Source organism: Fusarium subglutinans, assembly GCF_013396075.1.
Source record: "Fusarium subglutinans strain NRRL 66333 chromosome Unknown NRRL66333_c0000373, whole genome shotgun sequence".
Taxonomy (NCBI): Eukaryota; Fungi; Ascomycota; class Sordariomycetes; order Hypocreales; family Nectriaceae; genus Fusarium; species Fusarium subglutinans.
The window spans coordinates 1-24177 of NW_023502436.1; the positions used below are offsets into that span (position 1 = coordinate 1).

The 24177-nt window shown below is 45.8% G+C and overlaps 7 protein-coding genes across 7 annotated transcripts; 3 read left to right on the forward strand and 4 right to left on the reverse strand.

Annotated features, from left to right (window-relative positions):
• Positions 1 to 754, reverse strand: FSUBG_13660 (cytochrome P450 monooxygenase monooxygenase; the record flags this gene model as incomplete). Its single annotated transcript, XM_036678575.1, has 2 exons — positions 363 to 437; positions 490 to 754. Coding segments are annotated over 2 exons (340 nt in total), but the record flags the coding sequence as incomplete, so codon positions are not given.
• A 1483-nt stretch (positions 755 to 2237) lies between these two features.
• FSUBG_13661 (polyprenyl synthetase) lies at positions 2238 to 4707 on the reverse strand (the record flags this gene model as incomplete). Its single annotated transcript, XM_036678576.1, has 5 exons — positions 2238 to 2570; positions 2623 to 3609; positions 3653 to 4034; positions 4080 to 4339; positions 4390 to 4707. 5 exons carry the CDS (start codon positions 4705 to 4707, stop codon positions 2238 to 2240), a joined length of 2280 nt encoding a protein of 759 aa, XP_036530870.1.
• Positions 4708 to 5296: 589 nt separating this feature from the next.
• On the reverse strand, positions 5297 to 6859 carry FSUBG_13662 (ferulic acid decarboxylase 1; the record flags this gene model as incomplete). The annotated part of the gene is made up of 1 exon (XM_036678577.1): positions 5297 to 6859. The coding sequence occupies one exon, from the start codon at positions 6857 to 6859 to the stop codon at positions 5297 to 5299; it is 1563 nt and encodes a 520-aa protein (XP_036530871.1).
• A 923-nt stretch (positions 6860 to 7782) lies between these two features.
• FSUBG_13663 (3-octaprenyl-4-hydroxybenzoate carboxy-lyase) lies at positions 7783 to 8523 on the forward strand (the record flags this gene model as incomplete). The annotated part of the gene is made up of 1 exon (XM_036678578.1): positions 7783 to 8523. The coding sequence occupies one exon, from the start codon at positions 7783 to 7785 to the stop codon at positions 8521 to 8523; it is 741 nt and encodes a 246-aa protein (XP_036530872.1).
• A 5658-nt stretch (positions 8524 to 14181) lies between these two features.
• Positions 14182 to 15300, forward strand: FSUBG_13664 (rta1 domain protein; the record flags this gene model as incomplete). The annotated part of the gene is made up of 3 exons (XM_036678579.1): positions 14182 to 14332; positions 14386 to 14634; positions 14693 to 15300. 3 exons carry the CDS (start codon positions 14182 to 14184, stop codon positions 15298 to 15300), a joined length of 1008 nt encoding a protein of 335 aa, XP_036530873.1.
• Positions 15301 to 15834: 534 nt separating this feature from the next.
• Positions 15835 to 16290, reverse strand: FSUBG_13665 (uncharacterized protein; the record flags this gene model as incomplete). The annotated part of the gene is made up of 1 exon (XM_036678580.1): positions 15835 to 16290. One exon carries the CDS (start codon positions 16288 to 16290, stop codon positions 15835 to 15837), a length of 456 nt encoding a protein of 151 aa, XP_036530874.1.
• Positions 16291 to 18999: 2709 nt separating this feature from the next.
• Positions 19000 to 23858, forward strand: FSUBG_13666 (uncharacterized protein; the record flags this gene model as incomplete). Its single annotated transcript, XM_036678581.1, has 5 exons — positions 19000 to 19421; positions 19473 to 22211; positions 22271 to 23482; positions 23604 to 23620; positions 23689 to 23858. 5 exons carry the CDS (start codon positions 19000 to 19002, stop codon positions 23856 to 23858), a joined length of 4560 nt encoding a protein of 1519 aa, XP_036530875.1.
• Positions 23859 to 24177: the final 319 nt, after the last annotated feature.

A 24177-nucleotide genomic window follows, 5' to 3' on the forward strand; every position in this document is an offset into this window, starting at 1 on the left:
ATAAAGTTATTAATATAGTTATAGTATTTAGTTACTTAATAGCCTTAACTTATAATTATTTTTATAATAAGTATATAAGCTTATATTTTAAGAAGTATTTTTAATATTAAGTTAAAGAGCTATAATAAGTAACTAGGCCTTTTTATCCTTTAGTAAATATATTTAAGTTCTCTTTATATATTAAATATAATTATCAAATAGGCTAAAAAGCTTATTTTAGGTAATTATATTAGGTAGTTAGTATACTGCCTAAACTAATTTAATAAGAGTATTATTTTAAGTTAATAGAAACTGCTACTAATACTTATAGCCAGCACGCGCCTTATACAAGTGTCTAAAGGACTCAGTTTTTCGAATATTACCATTAACATAGACGGTATCATAAAAGTCTGGGTCGTTAATTAACAGTTCATCAGGCGTGACGCGTACGATGGGACCTAAAAAGGTTCTAGCAAGGAATCACGGAATTGAGGGGGGACTCAAACATACCGTATTTCTCATGCATGCGTTGGATGACTTTGTAGTATTGGCCTTGCTTCCAATAGTCATAGTACGACTCATAGAGGTGAGTTGACGCAGCAATCTTTGGACCAGGGAATTTGGCTAGAGGGGAGAAGAGAAGCCGGTAGGTAACAATAATGGAGAATCGCAAAACGACAAAGACAACACTTGCTAGCGCAAAGGGTTTCCAGTTTCCACTCTCTGGCATCTCATCCGGAAGCCACTGGCGAATGTCAATATTGAGATTATCCATTTTGAAGCTGTGCATCCTGCTTTCTCGACTTGTCAAAGAAAAGAATAGAGAGGACGAAGAAGTGTATAGAGCTATGGAAAAGGGGGGGAACAGCGACACCGGAAAATGGGAGCACAGCTGTAAAGGCACGAGATGCCTGAATTTTCAATCGGGATTACAAAGACATGCGTTTCGCGGCCCAAGACTTTGACATCATCATAGGGAAGAATCAAGGCAATTGCATTAGTTGCAATGTTTCGACAGTGATCGCGATTCCAAATCATTTACGTCTTCTCAAGTTTACATTTGCATGATGTGATCTTACGTGCATCTAGCCAAGTTGTCCCTTTGATAAAGAATAAACCCCAGTCCCAGGAACCAGAAGCTCTCCTGGGAAACACACCCTCGCTGAAGTCTCTGATACTTGCGAGCCAAGACATGTCAACTCTGGTTTATTCTGGTTTGAAGGAGGCAGATGAAATTTTCCGTGGGGGAAGCTTACGAGTCCAGTGCTTGGGAAGATAAGCTGGCATGCATGGTGATACTCAATAAGATACAAACGCGCAATGGATATTGTTTTGGTCGATACGAAAACAAACCCCCACCATGCCATTGCCTCCCGGAGCGGGCCGTAGTATACTAAATAAGCGTTCTTCTGTATGTCAGCTTACAGGCGTGGATCCGGAAGGAGGAGGGGTGTGCTTCCGCAAAATGCTTTGCCCTGCATGTGTCGTATCACTTGGGCGGGGTCCCAAACCACCACAGGCTCACTCATATCATGAATGCAGAATCCCAGAGGGACTTGGCACTTTGCAAGCCTTGGAACATGTATATCAATCTCTAGAAACAGTAACCTCCGAGCGAAACTTTGATCACGTCAATGAGCGCATAGATTACACTCATCACGCAGATTTGAGGGGGTTAACATCATGTACCTAGCTATCAAGGTCGGAAGACGGCTTGGAAAGTCTGGGCACTGTTCCGTTCCCGTGTCTTGGCGACTTTGAAAAACAACGCATCTTTGACAGACAATCCTAATGCCATAGTACTGACTTTGCCTCAGCTGGATTGGTGAATCACGCTAATCGGCCGCGAGAACACATGTGTTTAGCTACAGGGCAAGTAGTGGCAAAGTCTTGTCAGCTGTTGTTTCTAGCGATTATGTTCAGTGCATCCGCGGACGCTGTTGTAGTATCAGGCGCGCTTCTCAGTTACCTTTAGGGCGAGTTCACCGACAGTTATGCACTGAAAAGTAGTGAGTCAATTGTTCAAAGAAACAAGCTGTACAATTTCCATTATGTACATACTTGGTATATTTCCAAATGTAGTTTATGAGAATGCTATTTGATGCTTGCATTACATTCCTCGAGCGTTAAAAAGCTTGAAATGCATTTTATCATGCTTGGGTCTGATTGTCTTCAAAAGAATGGATTTGTGACCTACTACCTAGCGACAGTCTGGCGGTTGTAAAACTAAATGAAAAGGAAAATACGTTGTTCTGCCCCTATTCCACACGCAGCATCTCAAGAATAAGCTCAAGCTGATGGTTCTCCACCCCGAAGACACCAGATAGCCTCTGTAGCTCTACTTCCAGCTCATTGTATAACGAGTGCAGTACCTTTTCAGTCTCCACAAAGCCACCAGCCTCCTCGATAAGGTCCAACGCCAAGATCTTCTGTTCAAAGGTCATACATTTGTTGATGCTGCGCTGAACCAGCTGGTTCCTCAGCTGAGCTGTTGCTTTGGGCGACCTGGTGGGTTCATTGAAGATGATGACGAGGGTTAGGGAGAATTTGCCCTCGTCCAGATCTTCACAGAATCCCTTTTGCTGAGTGTACTGTCGTAGTTGGTTAGCATTCAAATAGATGGAATAGTGAATATATACTTACATCGGCAAGCTTGAGATTGGCATAGTCATCGCGGATCTGGAAGAATCGACCGAATAGTTGGCATAAGCGACTGAAGTCGACCTTGTCATCCACCGAAGACTCAGCCGCCATGAGTCGCATCAGGAGGCGGAACAAACCACCAGTCTTGCCATCAACCATCTGAAGATACTCATCCAGTGATGGACAGATCATAGTGGAAGTCCACTGAAGCTCGTACGCCTGCCCGATGAACAGCTGCCTGATCTCATCAACAAAGATACCCAATGCCTTGGGGCTCGTCAGCCGGTTCAGCTGGCTAACAGACTGGATATACTTGAAGGTCGCCGAGTTAATCGTCTGCGCTTCACCAAATACAGCGTGGGCAGATGGCTTGCCACGTCGGAGCTGAGAGTGGTCTTCAATATCATCAAGCATAAGTGATGACCCATGAAGACTTTCGGTAATGGCCTTGATTGTGTTGACTTGATCTGCAGGAACCTTGAGCCAGAAGTTAAGAGCATCAATTGCCTTGTTTCGAACTCCCTTGGAAGGCAAGGAGCACAGATATCGATAGGGCTCCATGACGACATCGTCCTTCATCGGAGGCAGGTTCTGAGCACAAGCATCAGACCATGTTTTCTTGTGCGTAGTGTCAGCCGATTGAGGAACTGTCCATCCAGACCCATTGCCTGCGATACTTGTATCGGAGTTGGGGTCTGCTTCCTCAGCGCTACAGGCAGTGGAAGAATCGTCGCGACCATTCTCAAGGGAGTGGTCACTGGTAGTAGGCTCAGATGTCTCAGAACCGCCAGCCCATTCAGAAGGCTTGTCGTCATTCTGACGGTTCTTCTCCAAGATTGCCCTGACTGAAAGCTCTTCGATGCCGGGGCTATCCGGCGTCGACAGTCTGTGAATTTCGGTGGCCTCTGTCATAGACGCTTCTTTAGCAGCCTGTACCGGATCATAAGAAGACTCGAGCTGCTCCTTTGTCTGCAGCAGCCTGGCTTGCTGACGCTCGTTGTACGGAGCGCTCATGTCATATCTTCGGCACTGAGTGCTCCAGATAGCATTTCCACTTACCAAAGAGCATGTGGTAGATGTAGTCTTTGAGATCTTGAGAAACGTCGCTTCTTTTTCTTGTCTCCTTGGTGACCTGGAGACACTTGGCGACTTCGATCTTGTTGCGTGCTCTGCAGAGACGTTCGGCTTCTTGAAGCGAGCAGTTATGCTGTCTTTGAAGAACAACAAGAGCATTGACAAAGTCGCCAGGCTTTCCAGACTTCTCCGCTGCGGCGGCTTCTTTACCATAAGACCAGATATCATTGGTCAAGGTTACCGACACGATTGCTGGGAGAGCCAGCTGGTGGCACAGGTTGATCTCATGATCGGGGATTGTGATAGCACAGCCGAAGATGATGAGAGCGTGCCAGAACCTGACTCATGTTAACAGATATTTCATAAGCTGGGACGTAACGTACATATAACCAACATCAGTTGATCTATAGTGAAGATATTCATCAAAGGTCTTGAAGTTTGTGTCGTGGGCGCACCCAGCGCCTGTATTGACAAAGGTGGCCCACGCGTTCATGGCTGCCAATGCACGCGGCCGGTCGATGGCTGCCATTTGCTTGAAGATATAGGCTTGAAGGTGCCGTTTTCCAGAATTGCGACTTTCGATATCCCCATCTCGGATACCTTGCTGCAGGGCATTAAGGAACTCATCGTTCTCAGCCGCCACCTATATGCCGTCAGCTTTCGCTTTCAAAAGTCAAGTACGGTATATCAGACCGTCTCTGCTGACTCCACGTCTGTAATATCATCATGAAGAAACGCAAATTCGTTTGCATATGAGACGATCTCAAGTCTCTCGGGCAGACACTCGGGCAATGTGAGGCAGATGAAATTATGCACTGGGCCCATACCACCTCTGAAAGGTAGCTTGGGTCCCACATGTTCTTCCCAATCATACTGGGCTTTGTAAATCGCAACTTCATCAAGGTCTAAGCCCTTGTGCTTGCGGATAGGGACGCCATCACAAAGACCATCAGTATCACAGTCTGTGGGCTCAAAAGAATAGCGGTAGATGAAGTCCATAGGTAATGGCATATGGGCAAAGGATATTACATAAAAAGATCAGTCCAGGCAGTGTTGAAAACGGAAATATGATGTGGAGGATATTATGAATTTTATCTGCTTGGGCTTCTGTTCTTTGGAGCTCTATATATAGCTACATATAGGGCCAAGATTGAACAATGTAGGGGCACTAGGAGGAAGAGAAAAGAGATAAACATTGTTAGTGCAAATAGTTACTAACTAAAACGAGGTACTGTATACACGGACATTAGAGGGGTAGATATATCAAGACAGTAAGAGGCTGTAAGAAAAGGCAGTACAAGGGCATGTTGAGCCAAGACCTAATATATACTCTAACCCTATACTTTATATAGCCTTAAGTATATTAAGCTTATGTTAAAATTAATAATAAGTATATTTACTTTATTTAAAAGGTTATTATTTTATTTTATAGACTTTTAAATAAATAAATTTTATTATCTTATAGAGAGCTTAATAAAGCCCTTTTAGCCCTTTAATTTAATTTAATTTCTTTACAATGCTTGTATAACTACCTTTTTAAATCTTATAAACTAAATATTTAATATCTATAAAGATAGTTCTATCTTAATATACTATACTCTTAATATTTACTCAAGACTCTTTTTTTAACATTCTCAGGATATCCATTCTCAAAATCACAAGTCACCCAGCTTTGCTTCCCTTCATACTCCTCTGGCAACAAACAATTAGCCACAACCTTTCCCCCCGTGAGCTTTGTCCCAGGGCCGTGCGACATGTACGGCACGAGTGGGTAAGCAGGGACATCCTCAAAATGGAACTCATCCATCGCTGGTCTGCACCTCGTTGCAAAAGCCCAAGTGACATCATTCATGTCGAAAGGGTTAATGTCCTCTCCTACTACTAGCAGACGGTGGATCTGCATTCCGCACTTATTGCGGAACACAAGGTCTCCTATCTTGGTGCAGAAGTCTTTGGCGTTGGTCCCCATTTCCGCTAGCTTCTTGCGGTCGACTTGAACAGCTGCCCAGATGACCTGTGTCTCGAACAAAGCAAATACCTGAGTCACCGGCAAGCCCTGCTGCTGAAGCAAGTGTCGGATTTCTGCCGAGGCAAGTGTGCCAATCATGGTATGCGTCTCATCTGGACCGAGGTTTGCGCGTCCAGGTACGCAAACTGGGAGAATGGCGTTGTTTCGATGGGTGATGGCTTTAACTTTGTACAAAGGCTGTTGGGAGTTTTCATCGAGAAAGCTGTAGCCGTGCATCTCTCCAAATGGTCCCTCTTTGGCAGTGTCTGTGATAGAAATGGTGCCTTCCAACACGATCTCGCTCGTTGCTGGAACGTACATGTCGTTGGTTTCACACTTGACTAGCCCTAATGGTGAACCGCAGAGTGCGCCTACGTATTCGGACTCTGATACGCCGGCAGGTAGAGGCATACTGGCCGCCATAGTAGCGATAGGTGGAGCGCCCAGGGCAATGGCATACGGGACGTCTTTGCCGGTCTTCTTCCATTCTTCGAAGATCCTAGCAATGTGCTGTGGCTTCATGATGAGACCGACCATTCGTGTCTTGTCATAAACCATTGCCCGTGCGATTGACCAATTTGTCCATGACTCTGTTGGATGGGGTATGATATTAATACCCAATGTTTGGATGTAGTTCCCTCCGTCGGCCTTGTTCAGAAGAGGAGCAGGCAGCTTGGTGAGATCGACATCATCATTCATGATGATGTTCTCTTTGCAAGGCCCCGTAGATACGTGAACTGGAGGAAGCGGCTTTTCTCCCTTTGCCGATAGCATCTTGTCGATGACATCTATCACGCCAGCTTCTTTCGTAAGAGCCAGGTGTTGTGCAAGACGTCGGTAAGGAAACTTTGGGTCACTGGAGAAACCAGCTGGTGCACCCAGAATGCGAAAGAGGCCGTCTTTTGCCCCCTTCACATTGTGGAACAACGGAGCCTTGGTGCGCTGTTCATAGGCCAGACGAATGGCAGCTGCGACCTCGAGTTTGGGATCGACTTCGGCAGTGATATCGACCAAGTCATTGTCCTGTCGCAAAGCATCCACAAAGGCCCGAAAGTCGAGGTGCGCAAGAGAGGAATTCCCCTCGACTGAAAGTGACCGGCGCGACGTACGGCTCGCGAGGAGCCTGTTCCCCAGTGTAGAACGAAAGCGCTGCATAACTATCGTGGAATTTTCAAATCTCTGACAGATGCATTCTCGATGTCAACCCTCCAGGTCGTTGACCACCCACGAAATTTAAGCGGGTGAAGTATTGTCGGCCGCCTCGTACCACATCTGGAAATGCGCTGTAGTCAGCCTTATCAAGCATGTTACTCAGCACTACTGCAATGATGCGTCATATCGTAGCAAGCCACAATGTAATAGGTCTTATCTCCATGGCGAAGGCGTACCGGCCGGTTATCCGAAATCACACCACTTCAAAGGTCTAATTGATTCATCGTTCTCTGCCCTTCATGATGTTCGGGCTTTGTCCTTAGCTATAATAGCTTGACGGGGTTATAATTTAACTATTAAAACTCTGTATAAAGAACATTTGAGGACATTCATTCGTGACCTTGAATGATTGATTCATCGTGGCCGATGAGCTTGGAAGGTGACCTTGCGAAGTCAATGGTCGGCAAGATTCCCAACAAGCTAGTCTACGTCGGGTTGCTCTAGCCAATAGACCCTGCTGGCTTTTGTGGACAGACATTTAAGATAGGGAAGACTGATGTGAGTTTCGTATACAAGCAGGACTGTGAGATTTGGCGTTCTTTTTACGTTGTAAATTTAGGAATGATGCAAGATCGGCACACCCATTCTAGTGTATAGTGCTTACAACCTTACATACTGTAAGCAAATATTATCACGAGAGTGAGTGGTATATTTGTAAAGTCTGACTAAACGTACTCAAGCGCTTATGGCATTCCTCTCTGTACCCTGATCGATTCAGTTACTTGTATCATGATTGTGGTTTTAAAATCGTCTACAAGCTGCTAAGTAGATCCGATTTTCGATCTGTGCGAATCCAAACAAACTACTCAGTTCTCAATAGTAACAGAAATTACTAAAAAGCTTCAATCAAATCCATTCCTCCCAAGATGCGCACTCTTGTCCGCCTCTTATGCCGTTTCAATGGACATGATCTCCAAACCCTTTCACCGGCTCATTGCCTACCAGCTCAAAAACGCAACCAATCATCCTTTGCTAGACTCAGTGGCCGTCGGAAACGTATAGTTGTTGCTGTTACGGGAGCCACTGGTTCACCCTTGGCAGTTGCTCTCCTCAAACGTCTCCAGGAACTCAAGGTCGAGACACATCTTATCATGTCGAAATGGGGAGGGGTAACACTCAAATACGAACTCGAAGCCCCAAGCAACACGGTTTTATATCTAGAATCTCTTGCCTCAGTCACCCACTCATCCCTAGATGTGTCAGCTTCACTATCTTCTGGTTCCTTTCGCACAGACGGCATGATTGTAGTTCCATGCAGTATGAAGACACTGGCGGGCATACGCATGGGCTATGATAACGACCTTATCGTACGAGCGGCAAGTGTGACACTGAAGGAGAGAAGAAGGCTTGTTCTAGTGGCTAGAGAAACGCCGTTGACGAGTATTTACTTGGAGAATATGCTTGAAGTAACGAAAGCCGGCGCCGTGGTATTTCCACCAGTGATGGCCTTTTATACAAGGCCAAGCTCAATCGATGATATGGTACAGCAAAGTGTTATGAGGATGATCGACCTGCTCGACCTGGGAGTCATAGATGGAGACATGGAAGATGAGGCACGTTGGTCAGGGTTTGACTGGGCAGGAAAGGTGAAGAAGCAAAACATATAGTGCAGACAATAGTCCTGAAACTGAGTATCTTTGATTTCAAATCAAACTCCTATTCTGTACCTGAAAGCAGAAGCCCTTCGGTAAAGAAATTTTTCCAGAGTATCTCTACACCAGCACTGGCCGCGGCATCTAAGAAGCAGTTATCTAGCGACATAGATGGGTCTAGACAGAGGCTATGTTCCGTCGGCTGAGACAGATAATCAAGTCCCAAGACCTGTTGCTGAGGTATTGGGAGCCCTTGGTGTACTTCTGGGGGTTTGACCTGTTTGTCTTTGCTCGAGTCTTGAACTTGAAGATTCATGAGAGGTTTGATGGTGTCGGTAGTAGGCTTATCAAAAACTTCGAGCTTGATGATCATGACAACTGCGTACATCAATCTGGTAAAGACGATCACGGGCAATTGCTGTGAAGTTTCAGGACAGAATTGCAAGAACAACTGAGTCAGTTTCCGAGCCACACTCAGGCATTCTATGCGGGCATCAATATACTCTAGCGCATCTAGAAGGGATGCGTTCGTAGAGAGCAAGGTCTTTATAGCATAAGGAGGTCGAAAATCTCGAAACTCGTGATTCTGATAAAGACCTAGTTCATAAAGGTTAAGAAGAACAACATGGTAGCGTATGTCGAGTGTTACTTTAACTGTCAGTTACTTGAGAAAAAGAAGGTACTGGCAACCTTACAGCTTATGACTTGTTCTGGTAAACCCCGTCTCCAATCCTTAGCACGTTCGAGACAGCCTTGCAGAATAAACCAGATACGCGGGTCCAAATGATTAGATCCTGACTTCCCACCTGACCCAAATCTGGCTATGGCAAGAGACTCCTCTGCATTCCTTTGGAGTCTGATCCATGCTGCTAAGCGTGTCACCAATATGTGAGCTCGCTGGAGAATCCAAGATATCGATACACTCTTGTACCCAAGGGCCATAGTGAAGCGTGCTCGGCCTACGGAATGACATGGCGATAGTGAATAGATATTAGCATAACTACGGGATATCCAAAAGAGGAAGAGACGTTGTACCCTGAGCATAGAAAGTAGCAAGCTGAGAACGCTCTGGATGTTTCCAAGTATTCCTTCGAATATAAAATCTGGGGATCGGATGACGGAATTTGATATCGCTCGTCATTTGAGGATTGCAGGTCAATCACTATAGGTGCTGCGATATTAATGGACTGGCTACAGTTCAGATGCTGGAACTCATCCGGTGGATGACTCCAAGTAACAAGAACCAAAGCAGCTTGTATGAGGTCTATGGATTTCCGACCGTGAATCATTGCTTCTTCCATGATGTATCGCTCTGCATCTCGAAAGAGTGGTGTCCAGAGCTCTGGCCTCGAGCTGCTTGATGACGTTGCGAGTATGGCTCGGACGAGCGCTGGTCGATCTCGCTGCAACGTCCGCCATGAAAACGCAGCGTCGGGGAGAATCAAAGGGTAGTGCGGTAAAAGGTCAGTAAAGAACTAGGTATAAAGTTCATCTGCAAGTGATTCTTCAACAAGACCCCTCGATCCAGGATCTCCATTGGCCGGCGATTCGCTGGTAGTTTGATAAGATGTCGACTGGCTTGAAGACGTGGTTGAGGTGTGCCCAATCGATAGAAACGAGTCTTGGGTACTCGCGGGCGTTATCGAGGCTTCTGAGGTTGTTGGTATGCACAGGTCTCTTTGGCCTCCTGTAGCGACGGCTCGCTGAACTTCCTCAAGCTTCTGTTCAAGTTCATGGATCCTTGTTTCATTTCGTCTCCGTCTTTTTCTTGTGGCTGGAGCTTTGAAGATACATTCAATGTCCAGCTCCTTGCAGCGGTTGCACTTTTCCGGCGAAGGACGTGAGTTAGAAGGGTCTGAGATGCATCTGATCTTCCTCTTCCGGCAACCCTTGGGCTCGCATTAGCAATGGCGCTGACATGCATTGGTTCATAATACCTCGCAAGTCCTACTGAAACGAGGCTCCGCGGTAACCTCAGCGATATTCATACTGTATCCGTTGGTGTATCTGTCCCTATCACGAAAGCGGAATGAACGAAGCGTCACGGTCGCGGCTTGGGAATCTGAGCCTGCGCTGAAGCACTTTTTCGAGCCCAGGGCGGAACTTAATAAAGTACCGCGTGCCGACACAGACGCGCGCTAGACTGTGTAAGATAATGGACGTAGGACGGATGACTTGTGGTTAATGATGGCAACCCTTGTTAGTGCTTACACATTATTACTCCGCCTACCCTGTATTCAAATTTCAGTCTGTGAGAATCTCTGGATAAAGGTAAAAGATTTATCCATCAAGCCAACTTGCATTTATATAACTAACTGTAAAGAAGATATTGACAAGGTAGGCGCTGGCAATAAGATATACAAATAAATAATAGTTAACTGTATTTAATACTATAGATTGCTTTACCTAGCTACAGGATAAGAATTAAAACTTAAAATATAGTCTTAGCTATATTTAAGTATGTTGAAATTTAAATTTATCTAAGGTTAGTTTCATAATTTCTTTAAATATATATAAAAGTATATCTAAAGTCTTAATTTCTAAATTAAATTACTTAGACCGCTGTCCCCTTATCTATTGTATCTATATTATAAGTCCGTTGGAAACACACGCAGTTAGCAGTAATGATAGGTCCTGCTCCTGAAGCCATTCGTCCCAATCGGATCCAAGAAACGAAGACACTAGCTTTAACAAATACTGTCCTACATCCTTCACCTGCCATAGCGACTCCCCAGCGTGAAGGAGAATAGAATAACGGCCCACCCATGATAGCGATAGCTTCCGGAATACCCCTTTCCAGCAAATCGATAAATTGCTCTGGTAATAGAATCGGCCAAACAAATATCATGCGTAGGCCAAATGAGTTCCTGTCAGGATGCTGTAGAACATCAAGAGCCCCTTCTACTAGGCTAAGCGCCTTGGTGCACGCCTCCTTATAAGTTATCATGATGGTCTAACCGTGTCGTCCGGGACAGCAGTGACAGATAATGCGAGGGAAGCGGAGGTGGGTTATGAAAGCCCAGAGGATCATTGCACCTCGTGATAAGAGGACCGACGTTTGACGTTAGTAATATCTCCCATTCCTGTGCTGTCGTGACAGCTCTGACGCCCCGGTGAACTCGTGCACCCTGCGTAAATCGGTCGACAAATGACTCGAGATCAGGATCTCGACTGGCGAGCACATCGGCCAACATGTGGCGGCCTAGTATGGAGGATAATAGTAGCCTAGCTATGGAATTATCATCAGAAGTGGTAGTGTCCGCACTGTTGAATAGTTCGATAGCCTTGGTCTGCAGTTCCACTGCCTGGCGTGAATAGCAATCTGCCTCGTCGGTATTGGCGGTTGATAAGTATCGAGCCGAGAATGCCAGGACCTCAAGCATTAAATACTTCTCTCTCAGGACAGCTTCTAGTACTAACTTTGTACATAAATGATCCTCTCCAAGCTCTGGGGTATATATGGCGAATGAAAAATGAACAAGTAGCTCTAGATGGCTTATGTTGACGTCGGTCGTCTGTGTCTTTTCTATTCTTAGACTGCTTATGGCTGACGAATTCTCTTTCTCTTGGATTAAGGTCGCGTTCGACTCTGAGGATGATAGGGCGGCATCGTTCACATCCTGGGAACAAACTGTGAGAAAGCGGCCGAAAGAGTTGTAAATGAACTCGATGAAATGAGCACAAAATGACATGGGGCATGGTTCATACCGGAGACTTGCGCTCGCGATACTCGCAATTTCGCTCTGCAGTAATGCAGTTCATACAAATGGGTTTGCCTTCGTCGCACTACCAAAACTTGTTAAGAATACTGACGCATGCATACATGTAGCATATAGAGAAAACTTACCCGGATATGCCGGCGCTTGCACTTGAGGTAGCCTTTTCTTGACTTTTTATGTCTACAGCGTTGCATTCCTAGAGTAGGTACCAAAGAAGGGTCCTTGTAAGTGCCTGGATTGGCTGATACTACCGATATGCTTGATGCGGCAGCGGTTAAAGGAATGGCGAGACAGAGAAATAGAAAGGAAGTAGCTGGTTCTTAATTACGCGTATTTCAGATGCGTCGGAAGATACGGATAGGGAGCCTGAGATGGTGAGATAAGAGGATTTGGAGCTGGGGAAAATAAGATCTCGATAGTGCACGGAGCAACATGACTAGGTAATAACAGGTCATCACTTGGGACTTGTCTCCGCAACTAAAAATAAAACCGTCCTTAATTGGAACACATGTAGATAGCGCGCGCAATAAAAGAGCTTGGGGCAATTTAGCTGTTGAAATACGCGTAAATTTCAGTGCCCACTTTCATCACACGGAAAGCAAAAGGTCTAGCTTCAATAGTGACCAAGATCGCTAACTTTGCGAAATGCGTGAAAAGTGAAAAATATATACTGGTCCTCAACGGGATTTGAGTAACCTGTATCTTCATCGCCTAAGAAATATATATACTGCCTCCCCGCCCTCATAGCTTGCCATGCTGATTAGTCTATTCAATGCTCGTTTCAAAGGTCACTCAAACAAAAATTTCCGCCATCAAATATCGAGAAGAGAATATTGCATTTACTTTAAACTTGGACAAAATAACTCTATTAAGCGCCATGCCGAGCAGGAGAAAGGTGAGAAATGCCTCTTCCGCTTAATGGTCTGGATTCCATCGCTTGGTCAGGACCAGATGATCCAGCAAATTGAAGAGACTGGTCCAACAAGAGTAACTGGCTCAATATCTCGTTTCTATCACTGCTTACACTCATAACGTGAGTCCTTCCTTAAACTGCCTGGTGCATCTCTACTTACGGCATGACAGTCTACTTAGCTCTCCAATGTTTGCACCATGTGTTTCGATCATGTGTATGGGACTTATGACTGTCCATGTAACCAGCCGCCTTGACCCGAGCAAACAAGTTGCTAATTTATCTAGTTCTGCATTCAGAATCATCAACTCGACACATATCCACGATATCCTGCATCTGTCTCAGCAACATTGACGATCCTGAGATCCTTTGTCATCTGTATGAACCGACGGGTCTCAGAAGTTTGGCTCTTTGTTTGACTGTTACATCGTTGATTGTTCGCATTTTGCAATAGTAGAGTTGGCTCCAATGACATCAATACTCTTAGAGATTCGTCTGCTGTTCTCCGTTATAATTTACGGCATGATAGACTTTGCCTATCAGACGACGAGGACGATCATAACATAACTTCATTAATCATAACAGTCGAAAGCCAGCATTATTGACTGGACTGAGAAATGCAAGCAAATGATGCACTATTTGAGTCTATGCGGTGTTGCAGTTGTCCCGACTCCATGAAAATATCACAGATGAATCACTGGAGATAAGCTTCTTAATACGTGTATAAAAATTGCAGTCTAACCTGTATAGACTAGAGAGCCTATTTTTAATCCAGTCCTGCATACCCCGCCCGTAAATAATACGGGTTGGTCGATCAGCAAGCCTAACATCAGCGGAATGGCCGGTCATTGTTGTCAAATACAATTGTCTTTCAGATAAATACTTTTGATACCTCTGGGGAACCCTCTAGTACAGTCACTTCGAGATTCATATTTCAGACACTCGTTTGTATCATTTTCTGGAAAAGAAAAGGGTTTTCCACTCGCTCTTCGTCTCCCTTTTCCTTACACTAAGCTCAGTCGTTTTGTAGCCAATGCCCCTACTATGTCGGATTTCAAGCTTTACCACTACGACCCATCTTTTACCGCCGCAATTATCTTTCTAGCTTTATTTAGTGCTTTAACACTCTGCCATCTCTTTCAACTCATCTGGTACCGAACTTTCTATCTTATTCCATTCCTTATTGGCTGTATTTGTAAGTAGCTAATACTCCTTGCCCCCGAGCACGCACTCATCAATCCACAACAGTCGAGGCAATCGGTTATGCCGGGCGTGCAATATCTGCAAAGCAGACTCCTGACTGGGCTATTATGCCTTATGTCCTCCAAAGTCTCCTTCTACTCCTCGGTCCAACGATGTTGGCAGCTTCTATCTATATGTCGCTTGGAAAACTCATCAAATCCCTCGGAGCCGACGATTACTCACTCGTCCCGATTGAGTTTTTGACAAATACCTTTGTTATTGGTGATGTCATTTCCTTTCTGGCACAATCTGCAGGTAAGTTTGAACCATATCCTTTGGCGCTGGTCGCGATACTAACCTCTGATAACCACAGGAGGAGGTATGCTAACCAAAGCCAAGTCCAAGGGTGACCAGAAGATGGGGCAGAACATCATCATCCTTGGCCTTGCAGTTCAAATCTACTTCTTCGCATTCTTCATTACCATTCTTCATATCTTCCATCGTCGAATGACTGCATACCCGACCAGCAAAAGCCTTTCTTCTACCTCTCCCTGGAAGCAATTTGTCCTCGTTCTCTACGTTGACAGTGGTCTGATCATGATCCGTTCTCTTTTCCGTTTGGTTGAGTACATCACCGGATCGAACGGCCCATTTCAGTCAACTGAAACATATATTTACGTGTTTGACGCTTCGATGATCTTCGCCACCGTTGCTCTTTTCAATCTTGTTCACCCGGGACGAGCAATAATAACTCCCAGAGAACCGATGGAGACGTTTCATATACACAATGACTCAGCAAGCATTCCTCTACAGAATAAGAGCCACTCGTCGCCTTCCATTGTCCAGCAACCTTTCTCCACACCCGACCATCGTCACTACCGCTATCTACAAGAACATCCAATGGCTCAGCATCCCCCTCATAATCACACAGCCTCCCTTTACCAGTACAACTACCCCCATCACTCAACTTCGCCGGGCTGATTTTACGATCAAGTCTGAGCAACTCTTGGAGCTAGTTACGGTGCGCTTCTCTCCAAATTATTTCTCCAAGACGTCACTCTCATTGCATTGCATAAAGATTTATTCATGGACATCAAGATCATTGCATTTGTATATTATGGATATTCGACGTCGCCAGGATACGGATAAGAAGTGATATCTATCGGACTGCGTCAAGGCAATGACCCATGTTCACGTTTGGGACCTTGATAGAGAGAACTTGCTACGTCTGTGGCTCTGTATTACCTACAGCGAAGGAAGGTAGTGCTTGCAAATGAGTATAGTGCTAGGAAAGGAAAAACCTCGCGTATCATAGTAGAAGAAATCTATTTCATATACAGTTAACTCAACTAGTTGCCTGGCAAGCTGAACAAGAGCCAGACTAAGAATAGAACATGCCGTATGTTGTAAAGAAAACAGCTCCTCCTGTATCCACGAAAGACCCCCACAGGCCCCCAATGCTGTAATTCTCAAACCCTATGTGACTTAGCATCACCAAAGCACTGCCAAAAATGCTTAGGTATGGTAGATACCCCATCGCATGTCAACCCCTCCGACCAGTCCAGTAAGACTCTGGCATCCCATAACACCAGCAGCGCCAACCTTTCCTTCCCACTGAAACTTGTCGATAGAGCTGTTAATCAGATCAATGATGTCCTGATTGCCGATATAAGCAGCGTTCATGTTGGACCCAGAGCCCTGTGCACCGAAAGCGCAGGTTCCGTACTGGACCAGCTGGTGTTGCTCGCCACCAGCACCGACGGTCCAGGTGCCGCCGCCAGCGATGTTGCGGGCGATTTGCTGGCAGTCAGAAACTTGAGGAGAGCCTCCGGAGGAATGGTTCTCAAAGGTAGAGTCGCCGCAGTCGTTGACTGACTTGCGCTTGGTGAGGGTGGATGTGGACTCTGTGATGGGAGAGGCTGCGGCGAAGGCTGCCATGAGGAGAGTGAGGAAGCTGGTGTTGACGAGCATTTTGATGGTTGGAGGTTGTAGAAGTTGGTTGAAGGGTTGGTGTGAAGTTTGAGTGTTTGGATGAGTGGCTGTTGATAGATATGTGGGAGAGTCAGAGACTTATATACCCAACGTCTAGGCTTTTGGCTGGAGTACATTGCGCTCAACACTTTCGATATCCCCGTCACCTCAGACATCGGCTCATGAACTTTTGCCTCTGAAGGATTACATTTTACAAAAAGACCTATCCAACCCATAGGCGCCTGCTATGTTTCATTGGCCGTTTTAGCGATTTGCCCGCAATAGTATGGGCTTACCTGGCCTGGGCCCATTTTCAAAGTCACCGAATGTTCCTCCTGCCAATTAAGCGAAGAGAGCATTTTCCGTATATATGTCCATTTGCAGGAATAGCCCCATCTGTTTGTAGTTGTGATTGTGGCCAGAACCAGTAAAGTGACCAATTGTGATCGAATAATTCTATGAAATGTCTATGTTTTGGCTGTGTCTAAGTAGCCGACGCTCCGGGCTTTTAGGTCATATTCAGGCTATTCGTGTTCTTCTCTACTGACAGCCCCTGAACATTATATATCTATACCTACTCTTTCTACAATAATGCTAAGCCATCTTCAAGTCGGGAACTTCTCGGTTTGTGAATTATCAAGGGTCCATGCTCGTATCCGCGACCAGGCGAGTCGCCTGATTTAATAAAATCCTGGCCAGTACGGAGGCCAAAGGGTGGAAATATACGATTGTAAAATGACCTATGATTTCTATTCGGCTCACTATTACATGCACCGTCGTTCTAGTAGTGGACATGATTCAATTAAGAGACCGTTTGTCTCACTTCAGGATCCTTTGGAGTCAGCACTAGCCATTTCAAGAAGGCTCAATAGCAACACAGCGGTGACAGTCTCTTTTATAGCACGACTTACGGATCTCACTGGCCAGATCCGTCGACAGTCCCGTGGTCGATCCGAATTTATCTGCGGCAAAGAGGAGACAATCGGCAATTATAGCCGTTCAATCCCTGACATTTGAGCTCGGAATGATCAGGTCCCCACAGCGCTGGATGTCTGGCCCAGCTCTATTGCAACATCGGTCCAGCAAGGCTGCAAGACTGAGGTTACATACAATGGCTCGAATAGATTTCCTCATCCGGCTTGTCTTACTTGAGATCATCAGTCTCAAACGTGGATATAGAGTAGTATGGCATCAAAGGCCATTGTGGATCCATTCCATCTTGAACTTGATATTGTTTAAGGGTTGAGGAGATTCGACAGTCTCGCGAAATTCACTCGTCGGCTGTCTTTTTTTTTTTTTTAATTAATAGAAGAGGTCAAGCAAGGCGATCGGCCCGAGAAGCCAGTTATCCCGATGGATGCAAAATACCCTTTGTGTCATTAGAAGTCTTGCTTAAAAGAACGGTAATCCACAGAACCTGCATGACTCCTCGAGATTCTCCTTACTCATTACTATTTACAAAAAACGATCTTTTTATCTTGATATTTTTCTAAACGGTAATAACTATCTCTAATAGACCTAAGTACTATATATTGGTACTTATTGCTTTGAGTTCCTTACTTCTAAGATTAATAAACAGCAGCAGATTAAGATATTAAACACAGAAAGGCATGGCTTACACATTTCAAACACCTACGCCGTGGCGGCTTTACCCTGTACCTCAAACCTTGGCCTCGGCCCGTAGCGTTGAGCCCGCTAACAAGCGAGGTTGAGAATGGAGAGTAATAATAAAGGGGCTGATGATTTCAGGTAAGTGAAACGGCGCTAAGATAAGCACCATCGGCCTTGACTCTCTTAAAATTTCTACGTTATCGCTATACAGAAAGAAGATCTTTGCATTACTCCGAGGAATCTCAACAACCAAAGGAACAGAGAGGCTAACAAGTTATATCATTGTAACATCTTTCGCAACGTCTTTTAGACTTACCACCGAGGCCAGATGATTTACAGATAACGGAGCGGTTGGTATCAGGGGGTTTCCCGTTTGTGTTAGTGCCCGTGGGGCAATCAATAGCGCCAAACTTTTGCTCGCGGTGGCGGAATCCAGAACATCTTAGTGCCATAGACTGATTTACGTTAAGGCGTCAATTGTAATCATCACAGAGATGCTCAAATACTCAGACACATCCAACTTTATCTTTTCAGTGACAGCTGCTTATAATCGTAAATGTAAATAACGCTTCCCATCATCAAGAATCGAATTATCCTCATTGCAAACAGTATCAAGATTTTGAACTCGCCTGTGCTAGTGGCTAGCTGGAAGCTTATCTTTAAGCCTAATTAAGACTAGGATATCTCGTATATTGGTTTTTGGCCCCTCTGAAATTGACACTATTGCTTTTGCTACCAGCCAACAAGCTTTGCAACAGGCATTAGCTGCTGAAACTAGTAAAAGAAGTACTTAGGCAGTAAACCGAAAGAGGCAACTTGGCCAATATTAAGACATCGACTTTAACAGCGCATCACGCAACGCCCCACATAGCCCTTTAGCGGCCGACTTCAGCTGGCTCGCTCATCACTGCAAGATTGGTTATTTTCTCGCTTAATTTGGATGTTTAATAATATAAACAGAGCAGTGGCGTACATAAATTTCTCCCAAGGGGTAATGTTTTTAACTAAATTGTCAAACCCGCGATTTTGACAGGTTTTGATGCATCTACTGGGATTTTCTTCTCCAAGGCTTACACGATTTATCGCTGCCCCTTCACCATGAGGCCACAAACAACCCTTTGTGCCATTTGGGCATCGCTTATACCTCTCTGTTCAGGTATCAACATTTCTCCCACAGCAAAAGGCGGACTGGCGCTGGCCCAGATTCTCTTTGGCAATTCTCGAGATATCTACTCTTCATCCTCGGGCTATAGTGGAGACCCTGCAGCCATTAGATCCTTCACTGATGGCCCTTTTGGAATGGGAAGCGGCATTATTATATCCACTGGAAGTTTAACCGCAGCGCCTTTGACGCCTGGCTCTACATGCCCAAGCTCTTATACTACGGACCAGTATGATGCATATACCCAGAGCTATTGTGGTCCGGACTCCTACAATGGAGCAAATTATCTCTTGAACGTTGTTCTAACTAAGGCGACCACATTCGTCGTCGACATGGTTATTGCAAGCTGTGATGTTGTGTAAGTACTTTACTTCTATGGCAATGAACACCTAAAGGCTAACTCAACAAGTTCTGCAGATAAGGTTCTGATCCTGGTTAATGGCGTTAATGTCGCAAAGGACGAGACTGGAACTCCACTCGACTCGTCGTCAAAGTACCTCAGCGACCCTTGGGGCATACCATCACCAAACGGCGATACAGCGTTCGCCTGGACATCTCCTCCTCTTCGATTTTCGATAAAGCCCTCCACTCCATCTATAGAGTTGAAGATAGCTGTATGTGATCTTCACAATGGCTATGGCGATACTGCTGTCATGATCAAGATGCGACCCTGTAACGACTGCGATCAGCCCTTCAAGGTTGATTATGACACCACGAGTGTCGTGTCTACCACGACGTACGAAGCGACCTCTGTCGTGACACAGGCTGCTTCGGGAACAGTTCGCGGGACTATTTCTTACGTCACATACGTGACTGCTTCTGCTACTAGTACTACATCATTGTCATCAGAAGCTTCCACCACATTAACTGACTCAGCAACCTCATCGGACTCTACTCCTTCCGCAACATCAACTGACTCAGCAATATCATCGTCATCAGAAGCTTCCACCACAATAACTGACTCGGCAAGCTCATCGGACTTTACTTCTTCCGCAACATCAACTGACTCAGCAATATCATCGTCATCAGAAGCTTCCACCACATTAACTGACTCAGCAATATCATCGGAATCTACTTCTTCCTTAACAACAAGATCGTCAGCACCGGTACCCTGCAACCAGCTGAGCAACCCCTACGACGGCCCTTCCAACACGCAATTCGAGATTGTTTGCAATTCATACTCGACCGGCGGCAATCAAATCGGTCCCTCCTTCGACGCTACTGATTTGGAGATATGCATCGGCCGGTGTGGCATCACCACAGGTTGCAAAGTTGCACTCTTTGACAAGAGCCAGCTTCTTTGCTACTTAATGGACGAGTCGGATGGCCCAACGCCTAACAATCTATTTGATATGGCTCTTGTGCTGGCACCTGCGCCAACCACGACGACAACCGATGCCATCTCGACTACAACTGAAGCCGTCTCAGCTACAACCTCTGCCGCCTCGGGTCCATTATCTTGCGACCAACTCGATTCTCCAACCTCCGTTGACGGTGTGGAATTCAATACCAACTGCGGTTGGCGAGCAACTGGCAGTATTCCGATCGAATATAACAGCCAGGTGCACAGCTTGAGTGAATGCATGGCATTCTGCGCTGATAACCTGGCTTGCCGCGCACTCAACTTCAACCACATTTTTTACGAATGTTACCTGTACGAGGACTTTAGCGGTATCATGCAAGACTCTGAACAGGACATGGCGTATGTGGCATCTCGACCAGCTGTCTCGTCTACAACCGAGGCCCCTACAGAACTTTCTACCACCACCTCGTTGGCCACCACATCAACTGCAGCAGCACCAGGACCGTCGACTTGCAGTCAAATGGAGGGCAGTACTTATACCGGGCCTCATGGGAACGGGTTCACTGTCAGTTGCGATACTTCCTCGACTGGCGAATCTATCTATCGACGAGATGAAGAAGATAGCATGAAAGGATGCCTAGATCGATGTGACAATGACAACAGGTGCATCGCTGTGAATTTCCAACCTCCTCCTTACAGTGAATGCGATCTGATTGAATCATTCGCTGGCACTCAAGCCTCCCCTGGTACGGACTTTGCTTCCAAGATACTTTCATCTACATCAACCTCTACATCATCTGAGACTTCTGTAAGTGTTGAATCCACCGCAGGGTCTACAATATCGACATTATACACAAGCTCTTCAGTGTCGATATCATCCGAGTCCCAAGAGACTTCATCAGCACTCACGTCAGAGACTACAACAGCGGGTACAACCGAGTCGTCATCATTTACCACTACGTCAAGTGTAACCTTTGAAGCGACTACTTCACTATTCACATCGCTATCGTCCTCAGAAGACATTGCTTCAGGGACAACATCACACTCTGCACTCCAATCTACTACACTGGAGTCTACATCTGCTTCAGCTGCATCAGCTACAACCTCAATAGAGGCTACAGCGGAGTCGTCATCATTTACCACTACGTCAAGTGTAACCTCCGAAGCAACTACTTCACTGCCAGCGACATCGTCACAATTTACATCATTATCGTCTTCACAAGACATTGCTTCAGTGACAACATCAGACTCTGCACTCCAATCTACACTGGAGTCTACATCTGCTTCAGCTACAACTTCAATAGAGGTTATCTCGTCAACAACTGAACTGTCAGCATCTACATCAACCGATTTCTCATCGCCATCTTCAGAATCGGTCTCAGAGTCTACAACGGTTGCCCAATCAGTATCGACATCAGCCGAAGAGTCCACTTCTCTAGAGCTCACTACCGTCGCAACTAGTACAGGCTCGTTGCACACCGATACTTCCAGCGTAGATATGTCGCCCGCCGACACGTCGACTACTAAGGCATCAACTGTGCAGACACCATCCACTACGACTTCGGTTACCGCGATAGACACCGCCGCAACAGCATCCAGCGTAAGCTACACCAGCCATGTTTCAACTGAGATACAGTCCACATCAGATACTTCCGCTTTACCTTCGACCTCGTCAACGCCGTCCGCAATTAACATTCCTACGATTGGTGAATATACCTTCACGGGCTGTTTGAAATCCCTTGAGGGCTATCCATCCTTCAAAGAGGTAGCTACTGATCCAGGAATGACTACCCGAAAGTGTATCGACTTGGCTTTGGGAAGCGCGTACATTGGTGTTTATCAAGAGTAAGTTCTCCTTTTGATCTATGAGTACCCAAGCTAATATTTTCTAGAACTTGTTATAGAGCTGATGTGCTCGATGATACGGAGTTTGTAGCGGATGCACGCTGCGATCTCACATGCCCTGGAGATCGCACTCTATTCTGCGGAGGCATTCTTCGCGCCGGACGGAAACTTCTGCATCGTGAGATAGCGCCTAATCATCTCTTGACCCTCTATCGCAAAAAGCTTCCCTCCACTTCGGATGTCTCATCCTCTTCGTCTTCCGTACCAACCTCTTCTTCTTCCCGCGCTTACGAATCGACTTCTGAATCAAGTGGTCCTGCACACTCCAGTCAAACAGACGCTTCATACTCTTTCTCCTCCTTCACAACGAAGAACACCGGCTCAAAGACGCTTTCGGTCTCTGATTCCACCGTCACAGAGACCAACTCCACAACTTGCCTGTCAACATCTCTCCCTACCCCAACAGCCATCCATACTGCTTACTCGACTCTGACCATCGACCATGCCTACACCAAGACTCGATTTGCCGAGACTGTAACCACTGTTACTTACACTACTGTCAACCCAAGCAATCCTGCATCTCTAATCACAACCTGTGTTCCTATCACCCTGCTCTACAGCCCTTGCGGATGCAAGAACCAGGTGTACCCAACAGTGGATATGACAACTGTTGCCTGTACCCAAGGCGGCGATATTGTTACCCTAACAGTACCAAAGGCTGTTTGTGAGACTGGCCCTGCGAGCCATACACATCCGATAGTTCAATACCCTTCCGGTTGGGTTGGAGGGCATCAGACAGACGCGGGCGGCAATAGTTATCCTACAGGAGGTTCTCAACCTGGCTCGAAGAACGGACAGCCTGAGTACCCTACTGAAACCGCAGGAATACAGGGTTCCCATCCCAGCTACAAGACACACCAGCACGTGGCCCCTACTTCCGCTGGAGCAACCAATGGTTATAAGCAGCCGGAACAAGGGAACCCGCAGCCATCTGTTCCAGTTCAAGGCTCAGCAGATTCCAACAGCAATTCGCCGGCGAATCCCTCCCAGCCATCATCCCCGAAGAGCTTGACAACGGGAACAAGCATTATCCCTACTTCTCCACTCGGCAATTCAGCACGTCCATCTCAATCATCATCTGTTGACCAGGGCCAAGCTCCTTCAGAGTCCAAGGGAGCGCCCTATACTACATCAGTGGTTGTTTCAGAAGCTCACAGATATGACCTCACATCGTGGATCATGATTACTGCATTGGTTGGGATGCTTTTGTTGTAAGATACACTAGCGGGGTTAGATTTTCGCGTTTGTGACGGCATCTTGTCATTTGATCACTTCATCCACCTATGCTGGCCTGTCTCGATGAATGCCAGCGGAACTATGATATTTGGACAGCTTTTACGTTATCTCCAGTACGGCCTGTGAGGCATTTAATAGCCATGGAGTTTAGACTTTTACTTCATACTTGTATATAATTTAGACCAGAGATTTCCATACTTAGAAAAACTATTTGTGAGAACTATGGGATGGTTCTTCGCAGCTGGAAGACCTGCTACCTCCTCGAACGCATTCAAGGCAAAGCCCGATACTCTTGTGAACCGCTTCCAGTATCCAAAGACGCCGAAATCTATATTCTGGAACGCGATGTAAGCGACTCTTGCCACATGAAATGCTTCGTTTTCTTGGGGTTGGATCAGCCATCGTCTCTGCTGTCTTTAGTGCCACCGAGATGGAGATAGTACAGAAATGTCCTGGCCAAAGCTTCTCTGCTTCCAACTTGTTCATGTATGCATAGCCATGTAAACTATTCCATCCGCATTCGTCGTAATCACAGTTCCCATTGTTCACTCCACTGATAAGAATATCTGTTATCTTTAGTCTGATAAGCCCTCTCTTCTCTTCCCTCTTTAAGGGAACTTAATGTAATTTTAACTATATTTATTTATACTATATATAACTCTATTAGTAG